The sequence below is a fragment of the Pinus tabuliformis genome, chromosome 6 (assembly GCF_031772625.1).
Source record: "Pinus tabuliformis cultivar Carrire ecotype Pingquan chromosome 6, CPIR1, whole genome shotgun sequence".
Lineage (NCBI taxonomy): Eukaryota > Viridiplantae > Streptophyta > Pinopsida > Pinales > Pinaceae > Pinus > Pinus tabuliformis.
The window spans coordinates 584,273,960-584,285,805 of NC_142292.1; the positions used below are offsets into that span (position 1 = coordinate 584,273,960).

An 11,846-nucleotide genomic window follows, 5' to 3' on the forward strand; every position below is an offset into this window, starting at 1 on the left:
GTTTGAGATGAAGGACTTGGGCCTCCTTCACTATTTCCTAGGATTGGAAATATGGCAGCGCAGTGGTGGACTGTTTGTTTCTCAGGGAAAGTATGCTCGGGAGATACTGGAGAAGTTCAACATGCATGGCTGCAAGCCTGTTGATACTCCTCTTCCTGGAGGTTGGAGGAAGGAGGATGCCACTTCGGGAGAAGAAGTGGATGCCACTGTTTATTGACAGTTGGTGGGGTCGCTGATGTATTTGGTCAATACACGACCTGATATATGCTATGCAGTTAACCAGCTTTAACAAGCTATGGTTAAGCCTACCAAGCTCTTCTGGAAGGCGAGAAAGCATGTATTGCGCTACTTGAGAGGCACATCGGGATATGGTTTGTGGTACAAACAGAAGGATGAGGTGAAGCTATGTGGCTTCACGGATGCAGATTAGGCAGGGAGCCCAATGGACAGAAAGAGCACATCAGGAGGGGTCTTCAGTATTGGATCGAAAACAGTTTCTTGGTACAGCAGGAAGCAGAGATCCGTGGCACTCAGTTCAGCGGAGGCCGAGTATATGGCAGCAAGTTTGGCTGCATGCGAGGCTATATGGATGAGGAAGATCCTGGTTGGTTTGTTCGGTTCTCATTTGGATCCTACTGTGATTTACTATGATAATCAGAGTTGCATTAAACTCTCAGCTAATCCTGTATTTCATGATAGATCTAAGCATATTGACATCAGGTACCATCATATCAGAGATTGTGTGCAGCGGAGGATCATGTTGCTTTCATACATTCCAACAGAGGATCAGGATGTTGATATTCTGACGAAGGCTCTCACCAGGAGCAAATTCGAGTACCACTGAGGCAGGATAGGGGTTGCTGATAATCCGTATCTTGTTGAGAGGGAGTGTTGAGATTGCAACAAGATGATGGAGCTTAGTGAAAAGAGTCGCCTTCACTAAGTGGGCCTGCAGGCAAATTATGGCGCAAGTTCTATTTTTTATCACAGTGTGGATGATCACAGTGTGGATGATCACAGTGTGGGTGATCACAATGTGAGTGATCACAATGTGGGTGACCAGAATGTGGGTGACCACAGTGTGAGTGACCACAGTGTGGGTGATCAAAGTCTATTTTTAGACTGGCTGTCAAAAATAGAAAAGTCAAATATTATTGTCTCATAATAATATTTGGACTATAAACTTGATCTTATTCTCTTGGAGCACTTCAGTTTGAGCTACAGAGGTGGCCCATGTAGCTGTCAGAAGGAAGTACGCTTTTCTTATGAGTCAGTTGTGTTGTTGCATGGATGACTTCAGTTAGAACTCAATCAATTGTGTTTGGTGGAGTTGATTGTGGAGTTGATGGAGTTGTGTTCAGTTTGACTTGGTTAAACTAGTTGTAGTTAGTCTAACTGCAAATAGACTAATGATGAGTTGTTAAACTAATTATTAACTCATAATACAACTATAGAATACATCAGTTAACTCAGTTGCATGTCAGTGCATGTTCAGTTCAGCAGGGACAGGTGTTAGAGAATCAGATTGCTATCAGTTGTGACTATAGTTGTGCATCAGATCTTGCACAATCAAGGGATTGAGTATGCCAATGAGTTTGCTCATGTATTTTCCCAGTTTGTAGCTTCTGCTCACGTCTTACACATTGTGAGTGATTCTTTGGAAGTAAAATACGAGTTTGGTAGACCATTCTCATTCATTCTTGAGCAGGTATTGAGCAGTGGAGGCAGGGAAGCAGTGGAATAGATTTGGAGATCAGATCTTAGTTGTATTGTGTGTAACATGTGGAGCTGGTACTGGATTGCTTGTGATAAGCATTGTACTTTGTAATGTTACATGGTCTCAATCATTAATATACAGATAGTGTGGGGTTTTTAGCGAGATGCTTTCCCCGGGTTACATACTGTGTTAATATATGAATGCTCTTGATGTTTTATTGTTATTGATTCTGCTATATTGATGATCAACGTAGAGGAGCTTATGTATTGTGTATGTATTCCGCAATAGTACATGATCAGGATAATCTCCATTGAATATGTGTTAAATTATTCAAAATTTCTACAAGAAATATGACTAAATTTTAGTCGTGTTATAAGATACTATAAACTAGCTACTAATAGTCGTATATATGCAAATTTAGTCACAATTTAATAAAAAAATTATCATTTGCAGTAGTCATTTATCTTTTTTTGGTATTTTTATATTCATTATATAAACAACTGATTTAGTAGTTTCTATTCATTTCATTCATAATCATTATAAATGACTGATTTAGTCATATATTCATTTTATTTGTGTTCATCATTAATTAATACAAACTACAAATTTAGTAGTTTTATATTGATTTTATGTGTTCATTATTAATCAACATAAATTAATTAGTATGTTTTTGCAACTAAATTTTAAAAAAATTCCATAGAATGTGCATGTTTATTTAGTATGATAATGCAGAGTTACATATGTTAATTACAAGAGTAAATAATATCAGGTGCAAATAAAAATAATTTCAACCATATAATTTTTATTTTTTTTCTTTTTTTTTTTAACAAGAATAGGTATGGGTTTATATTAGAACTGTGGCTAAAATGCCTTTCATCAGTTACAATAATTTAGGCCAAGCCCATGAACTTTCTTCCACCAGATGATCAAAGACCTCAAGATTTGGGTGCCAATGTTTCTTACTCGGAACTATAGAATCTATTTCTGTTATTTTCCCTATCTTATGGACACAAACAAACTGATTTAGTATAATGCAGTAAAACATGAGATCAAGATTATGGAATGGAGTCCCACTCCTCGACCCCATCTCTCAAGAGAGAGCCAGCTGTAAGAGGCACCGCTCTGTTGGCTTTCGAGTCAGCATCCTTATTGTTCTCCCTCAATACATGAATGAAATTAACAAACTGAAGAAATTTCACCAAAAGTCTGATTCTTGACACCACTCTAGCAAAACTAAGATCAGCAGGAGGAGAAATCTCCACTATGACTTTAATAATGGACTGAGAATCTCCGATAACATTTACCTTTGTTAAACCAAGGGCCTTGCCTTGCTTGAGACCTTGAAGAAGTGCCAAGGCTTCAGCTTGGATACTTGTGGAGTACCCTATTCCCCAAGCAAAGTTAGTCACAATTCTGCCTTCCTTGTTCTTTATAACTCCTCCTTCCCTTGCCATACCGAGGTTTCCTTTCGCTGCTGCATCAAAGAACAAGGTATGACTGGATAACTTGGTGAGCCATTATGATAGTTCATTTTCATTCCCTCTGAATTTCCATTCTTTTTTTTCCTTGTGATGTCTTATTTCTTGAGAGAAATGGAGATCCAACGAAGCGCCCCAATCTAAGTCCTGCTGACTTAGGTTTGGATCTGAAAAATTCTCATCCAAACTTTCTTTCCATTGACTTTTTATCTTGATTATGATGAATTTCGGATTTTTCTCTTCATCTCAGAAACTCTTCTATTTCTCTCAAGCCAAATTTGCCAGTAGATAAATTTTGGCAAGGAGAGCCAAGCAGCCTTAAAGCTTTCATTTTTTGGAAGTGTTTCTGGATAAAAATTTCGCTAGGTTGCAAATAAATCAGAGATAGAAATTGGCAAGATGAACACTTTTTTCTAGTGGCTCAAGAGATTCTACCAGATTTCTACTGAGTATTTTCATTCCAACATTAAATGGTGGGCATTCTTTTCGCTGTCACAACACAATTGGCATAGTGAGGGTCCATGGAATCCTTTCTTCTTTAACTTGTCCTTAGTAATAATTCCTTTGTGGAATAACAGCCAATAGAAAAATTCCACCTTTGGCAGGGTCTTGTAACTCCATAGACCCTTCCACATAGCAGGATCTAGTGGAACATGTGGATGCTCCTGCAATGATTTAAACCCCTGCACTACTATATATGTTCCAGGCTTAGCTCCCCAGCCACGGACATCCTTCTTCCCTGCATGCAGAGGTGCCTTCCCATTCAACAGCGTGAACAAAGTGTCCCGATCATTGGTCAACTCAGCTGGCATGGGCGGCAGGTTTCAACGCAGCCCAGTGTTTCTTGTCCATGTCGAGACGTCCCAAAGTGTAAAGAGCCCAACACCATCCAACCACAAACGCAACTCTTGAAGGGAGCCGTTACTCGACAGGGGAGGGTACATCATGATATCGTCATCCCAAAGACTGATTTCTTTTCAATTGCCGAGTATCCAAAACATGTTGTTTTTAATTAGAGGAATTGCTTTGTGACAGAGTTTTAACAATTGCGATCTGGTGGTGGGCAGGGAATTGTCCAAGCATCTTTTCCGTGCCCCAGTAAAATACTTCTTCCATAATGCTCTTTGCGCCCAGCTTGGATGAGGACCAATGATTTTCCAAAAAATTTTGGCTCCCATGGCTGTGTTTTGAAGACTGAGATCCTTAAAGTTCAGACCTCCTTCATTCAAGGGCTTACAAATTTTATCCCAACTTACCAATGGGATTCTTCTTTCATTATGATTGCCACCTTTCCAAAAGAATTTGCGAATGAAGGCTTCCATTTTCCTGATGATGCCAATTGGAGCTAGGATAACAGAGAATTGGAAGATGGGTAGACTACTGAGTACATATTTGATGAGAATTGTTTTGCTAGCGAGATTTAGCCAAGTGAATCCCCAAGCTTGAATTTTTGCCTTGAATTTGTCTAGCAAAGGGAACTAGTCTTTGTTGTAGGCAAGTTTGCGGAAGATAGGAAGGCCCAGATAGATAAAGGAAGTCCAATTGAGGGATGTAGAGAAGCCTAAAGTTCTAGAGATGGTGGTGAGGGTGCTGGCAGAGATATTCCAACAGAAAACATTGCATTTCCCTTTGTTTAAAATACTACATGTAGCTTCACAATATTCATCCAGTACTTCCTTGAACCTTAAGGCGGATTGGGAAAAGGCAGCCCCTAGCAGGAGAGTATCATTGGCAAACAAAGCATGGTTTAAATTTTTAACCCCTCTGGCAATCTTGAGCCCCAGGATCTCTTGATCAACCAACTTCTAATCTAAATAGAAGCTCGAGACAGAAACATGGAGGACAAAAAGAAGCGGGGAAAGGGGACAATCCTGCCTAAGTCCTCTTGATGCTTTGAAAAAGTCTGCTGCTCTCCTGTTCACCAAGTGAGTGATCCAAGGATCGGCAATACAAGCTCGAATCCAATTGATAAAATTCATTCTAAAGCCAAATTTTTACGTGAATTCCCAAAGAAAACTAAGTCTAACTCGATCAAAAGCATTTGCCAAGTCTAGTTTGATTACCATACCTTTCTCTTTGCGTTGTAGGCTTGAATGAATCGGCTCTTGAACTAGGATGAAGTTGTCCACAATCTGTATCCCTTGAACAAACTCGCCTTGATTCTCTGGAATGATGGCTGGGAGGATACCTTTTAGCCTATTGGCGATCACCTTTGTGATTAATTTATATCCAATGTAACAAAGACAGATGGGATAGAACCTATTGAAAGCCTTAGCACCCTTTTCCTTGGGGATGAGGGCAAGGAAGGCAGAATTGGTGCTGCCCCCTATTTTTTGGCAATTTTGAGTTTTCAAGATCATTTTGTAGAGGTATTTTTCCACAATCTTCCAACAGGATTAAAGGAATCTCGCAGTGAAGCCATTCGAGCCTGGGGCTTTGTCAGACTCCATGTCAAAGAGAGCATCCTTTATTTCTTTTATAGTGATCTTTGCTTCAAGATGTTGATTCATTGTGGGGGAGATCTTAGTAGGGACTGCCCCCAAGAATTTGGAGTTTGGGTCTATCACTCCTTCACTGTAAAGTTTTTTAAAGTGAGTGAAAGCTGCTTTCTTGATGCTCCCGAAACCCTTGTGGATAGAGTTCCCTTCCTTAATTTCTGCAATAGAGTTGAAGCTCTTTCTAGCTTGGGCTTGTTTGTGGAAGAAAGCGGAATTTTTGTCTCCCGCTTTAAGCCATAGACTCCGAGACTTTTATCTCCAATATTCTTCCTCCGACAAGCAAGCTTTATGGAAATTTTGTTGAAGATCGGCCTCCTTATTTAATACATCTCTAGTGATTTCTTCATCTTTATTTTGAGCCTGATGTTGATTGAGTCTGTCTTGGGCCAATTTTCTCTCTATTGCAGGGTTGGGGAGGGATTTGGCCCATGATTTTAGGACAACTTTTAGTCTTCTAAGCTTTTCCTCCCAGATGTAGAAGGGGGAGCCCTTCACTGGCATTTTCCAACAATCTTGAACCGAGTTCAGAAACTCAGGATTATTGACCCAAGGTGGACTGAATCTGAAAGGAATAGGGCCAAGATCATTATGATCCCGTATCTCAAGATTAATAGGCTTGTGATCTGAAACCCTGCAAGGGAGGATGTGCATTCTGGACTCGAGACCAAGCAAAAGAAAGGAACTTTGCACCAGAAATCTATCAAGTCTTACAGCAATGTGGTCAGGTCCTATTCTTTTGTTAGACCAGGTGTACTTACCATTGGAAGGAGAGATGTCGAGCAGATCCCAATCCTACATGAGATCCTCCACCCACTCCCTTGCTGGATCCCTTATGATACTACCTCCTCGCTTTTCCTCTGCATGCAAGGTGAGATTTAGATCTCCAGCAACTATGATGTTTTCCAAATTCTCTAATTTTGATAGTTGCCTGATGGAGTCCCAACAGGCCCTTTTCTCCCCTGTGTTTACTGGGACATAGAAATTGAAGAGACAAAATGCCTCCCTCGAGTCCACGTGCTATAGCTTCAGAAACAACCAATGGGTATTGTGGATCTCTATGACCAAAAAATACTTGGATTTATTCCAGAAAGAGCCCAACCCCCCAGAGGCTCCCCATGATGAGACAACTTGACCTCTACCTTCCTTCCAAATTTTTTTACTGATTTGGAGAAACTCGGTGTCCTCCATTTTTGTCTCCTAAATTAGAAGAATGTATGGGGCTTCAATTCTTATAAGACTTCTCATTACTTCTTCTTTCACTCTACTCCCCATTCCTGTACAATTCTAGGAGACTATCTTCATCATTTATTTTTATGCTGATGGCCCCCCTTGGAACCCTGTGCCTGATTTCTTGTCACCTTCGGATTTTTAGCAAGGAGTTTCTCCAGAGTGGGCTGACTACCCTGAAGCTTGTCTTTGTAGGTTTCCTGTCCTCTCTTTTCTCTAGCCGATTTGTGGCCCCATGACAATCTTCTGATCGATGTTTGTGAATCTCCTATTTCCCCTTCCTCCTCTGATTCCTCCGAGACTTGTTCCTCCTCATTGGATTTTCCTTGTTTTTCCTTATGTCTTTCAGTAACACTTTCTCCTAGCCTTGATCCTAATGAGGTCCCTTTATCTTGGGTTTTATCTTGCATTTCCTCTTCCTCTGGAACCTCTTCTACAGAGCTTAAGATCTCGTACCTGTTTTCTTGGCTTTTCTGTGGAGGTCCATTTTGGGCAGAGGCCGGCTGAGGGCCTTGGCCGTTTGGGGCCCCAGTTTTCTTGTGAGATGTCTTTGTCCTCTTAACTTGATTCCAAACATCCTCCTTCCCTTTCTCTGCTTCTCCTTTGTTCGGGCACCCTCTAGAAAAGTGGTTGTAGATGTGGCATTCATAATCCAACTTTTGCACATGCGTCTAGCTGTCACCATTTATTTTAATGGCCTCCAGAATTCCCACCTCTAAGTCGACCTCAACACATATCTGAGCGCAGTCATAGTGATCCTTGTTGTTTTCCCTATTGATGAATTTTCCTAGGGCATTGCCAATGTGCTTGAGGGAATCCTAGTTCCAACAGGGCATTGGGAGGTTCGAGAGCCGAGCCCAGACAGGGATTGGCGTCGGAACATCCACGGCAGGATCAAATTCTGGGGTCCATTTTTTGAGGTAGAGGCCCTGAGGTCCCATGAAATAGGGACCATTCCTGAAAATCAAGTCTTTATCCTCCTTTGTGTTGAAATTGAATAGAAAGTAGCCTTTTCCCAGGAAGTATGAAGTTACGCTATTCTTGATCAGCGGGATCCAGTTCTTAACAACCCAGATCTCCGTCGATTTTGGAGAGGGCCAAAGGCTCGTGAACTGACCCACCAGGGCTCGATCTACCAGGGATAAGGCGACCTGGATCGAGCCCTCAGGAGGAAGGGTGACCTCTAGTACATCCTCAAGCTTTTTGACAAACTTGGCGGCTTCTGACTTCTTCTTAGGCAAAGAAGCTAGAAGAGAGTTGAAGGCAGCTTGCGTAGTAGGGGGAGGAGGCGGTGAAGGAGAAAGAGGCAATCCCTGGGTCTCCATGATCTTGAGGCCCGCGTAGCAATAAGATCTGATCAAAGACTGCTACTAGCCCTAGCTGTGCTTTGACAAGCAGCAAGGAGACGCTGCATCTCACAGCTAAAGAGGGAATCACTAGCAGGATCGGATTAGAGCACGTTCAGAAACGGTGCTGAGGGGCGTGATGCCCAGACCGTGAGCAGGATCGGCCGAGGAGGCTGCAGCCCTAGTTGCACGCACAACAATGGTAACGCAAAATCTTGGAGGTGCAGCGAAAAAATTCCAAGAATATGATATGTTATCCCTTTAACTTATCCTCAACCATATAAATTTTATTATATAAAATATCAAGTATTACAATGTTAGTTTCCAACTTAATATCAGTTGGACTACAATTTACACATGAAATATTGTTTCATCATTTCAAAACATTATCACTGTGTTGCCAAAGCATTGCAAGTGAATTCACCAACTTTAAAGGCTTGACCATCAGTCTCTATGTGTGTGTCGTATGGAATATATTGCCGCCTCTAAGTTTATCACTAGACAGATTCTCTTCACTCTCTCATTTTTAATTTGTTGCTCCAGTGTTATTATTATCCTCTTTCTTCAATTGCTGCTTCTCACATCGATATTAAGTTCCTCTCCTGAAAATGAAAGAAGATACAATGCAGAATATAAGACATGAAAGATGATCAATACTTGAATATAAAATAATGTAGACTATAAAATATTTATACGACATATGCCTCAACATTCAATAGTGGAAACTAGGCAGCTAGATGACCTATATAAACAAAGAAAATAAAACATCACCATAGAAAATAACACCTTAGGAACTTGGTATTCAACCTTCAACAAAACCTTAGGCACAATCATACCAACTAAGTTACATGTAAAAAATATCAGGCAATATATAACTTGTGAAAACAAATGGAAAAAAAGACCAGTGTAAAAATTATCCTTATTACTTGTTCTAAAAGAGTCATGTTCCTTAAATTTGGATATTATTTTGCCCACCGTAAAAGTTCCTCGCTATTATGACCTATGCTTTTAGGATCATGAGATTGATCCAACATCATATTGGATTATGGAGACAAAATGATTCAACTTTCCAAGATGAGTACCTCACTTGGTTGAATGAAGGTGTTAGCTATGAGTAGTGTCAAAACCTTAGGGAAGAAGAACACTAAGGCCTAAGAAAATATATAACCACTTGTCCACTAAAAGAAAAAATTTCAATCCCACAATGGCCTCTAGGAGTACATTTCGTTGGATGGATATCGTACTCTGAGAGATTATTGTCTAATACAATGAGAAGTGTACATATATTGTCACAATGCCACTCACAGTCAGACCCTATAGTTGTGTCATATACTATCAATCATATTATACTATTTAATTATAAATTATGAATATCAAATAATTATTAGTTTGAATAATTAGTCTAAAATCACGTTTTTAGTATTTTTGTATACATGAAAATATTCGGGAAAAAAAAAAAACCTTTTGTGACTAGTTAATTTTGAGTGAATCTAAATACATAAGAAAGTATGGTGCCTCGGTGTTTCTCTAGCAGTTACCCGCTCATTGTACCAATTTCTCCCATGTCCTCTACTTCTTTAGTGAATTCCTCTTTGATGATGTTAATGCCAATGCAATGGACATTTATCCTCGATGTTTTTTTGAGCCAAAGGGAAGCTCCAAAAGTAACAACCAAAAAGTGGCCTCAAATATATTATTGGGGGCCAAAATGCAGTAATTATATGACAAGCCAAGAAACATTGCACATTAACAATCTTCCATTTAATATTGATTAATAATTTCTTTGCATGATCATGTAATGCTAAAGTGTCAAGTAGGGACATTTAAAATTAGTCATCCATCAATATCACCTTTGAGAGTGCTCAATAGTTAATACTTCCTATTACACACACATTAGATCACCAACTTGAAGGATATCAATATAAACACAACAAAAATGAAATTAAAAGAAATGCTAGGATGTCAAATGCGACTAATCTTGAGTCAAGAAAATACCAATCCCTTCACATTATCAAGGCATTCTTAGGCACTAAAATAGAAATCCTTCCATTGTATCATTTTCCCCTTTTCTTTAATTTATTTAATTGAGAACATAACTTTTAGAAAAACAATTCATTGAAAAAGGTCTCAAAATCCTAACAAATGCTTGAGTGATTGTCGTATCAATTAAATAGAAAGGAAATCGTTCTATATGATTTTAACTTAGGGAATATATTGAAGAATATGAATCTTTCTCATCCCTTGCTCCTAATCAGATTGTAATCTGTGGGTTCCAATCAAGTAATCAATTTCCCTCCAAGAGAGTTAAGAGATCACTTTGGAGAAGGAATTCTAGAAGCATTGGGATAGTAGAAATGGAATTAACTAGGAGGAAAATGAAGCACTTTAGTGGGTAATCCAAAATATTTGAACGCAATTGAAAATGATTTTATACTCCCTCCACACATTTTAAAACAAAAATCATTCAGTTGCATCTAATTTATTTTCCACTTTTCTGTAATATGTAATTCTTTGTGCAAGAATAAAGCATTGATAAATATTGTCACGAAAGAGGACTCTTCATAATCCTAATAAGTCGAGCTCTAACAAATAAAAAATTTCATGTAGTGAATAAATCTTACATGGTATATTTCAGTGATTAAAATGACAACTTTATTCTTAATCTCATTACAACAAAAATAAATTCAACCCTAACTAGTTGGGATCTAACAAATCAAGAATTTCATGTAGTAAAGTAAACTTACATGGTAGATCCTAATTATTTGCAATGACAACTTTATTCTTAATCTTATTACAACATAGATAAATTCAAGAGTACATACATATTTCCTTATCTGAGACAAACTTTGAACACATTCCAAGATTTCATAGAAATATAATGATACGATTTACCTATAGGACATGAGAAAGCTATCTACATCTAGCACCCGTCACTGGACAATAGTGTTCTTGAGACACCATATCATGGCATTAGAATCATTTAGATAGATACTGTTATAGAGATACCTTGCAACACCTATTCAACACTACCTTCAAGCTTCAAAGTCAATTGATCTACTTTAGTCACAAATTCTAGTGGGATTTCATTAAATACAACCCGACAAAAGCCATTTATGATAGTTGTCATTGCCTTCTCTGGATCTAACCCCCTCTGGAAATAGAATAACTGATATTCCCCAATTTTTGAGGTACTTGCTTCATGTTCAACATGCGTCGTTGGGTTCTTGATGTGGAAAAGGTTGCAAATATTATATGTATAATGGAAACAAGCATGCAATTCAAGGTTGCTCCAAAAGTCTCTTGGGTGAACTATAAAACACCATCTACTTAAAACATGATATATGGTAGTAACAAAAACCTACTCAAGATCCAAATTAAGAATTCAAATATTGAAAATAGGAGATGTATTAAACAATATCAACTATTTAATTTCATAATCACACTAAAATAGACAAATATTTAAAATGTTGAAGAGTGTGAAAAAAATGAAGTTGGAATATTATAGTTATGTCAGGGTAGATATAGCTATGTAAAATGTAACTTCTATCTAAAACACGTAAATGTAACTTCTATAGCTACA

At 38.7% G+C, this 11,846-nt stretch overlaps 1 protein-coding gene across 1 annotated transcript; it reads right to left on the reverse strand.

Moving 5' to 3' along the window:
* Positions 1-2,772: 2,772 nt before the first annotated feature.
* Positions 2,773-3,171, reverse strand: LOC149259894 (uncharacterized). Its single transcript, XM_089455600.1, has one exon. It carries the CDS (start codon positions 3,169-3,171, stop codon positions 2,773-2,775), a length of 399 nt encoding a protein of 132 aa, XP_089311726.1.
* Positions 3,172-11,846: the final 8,675 nt, after the last annotated feature.

Bases quoted from the DNA above. Each gene is read 5' to 3' on its own strand.
- LOC149259894 (XM_089455600.1), bottom strand. From the start codon at position 3,171: ATGGCAAGGGAAGGAGGAGTTATAAAGAACAAGGAAGGCAGAATTGTG.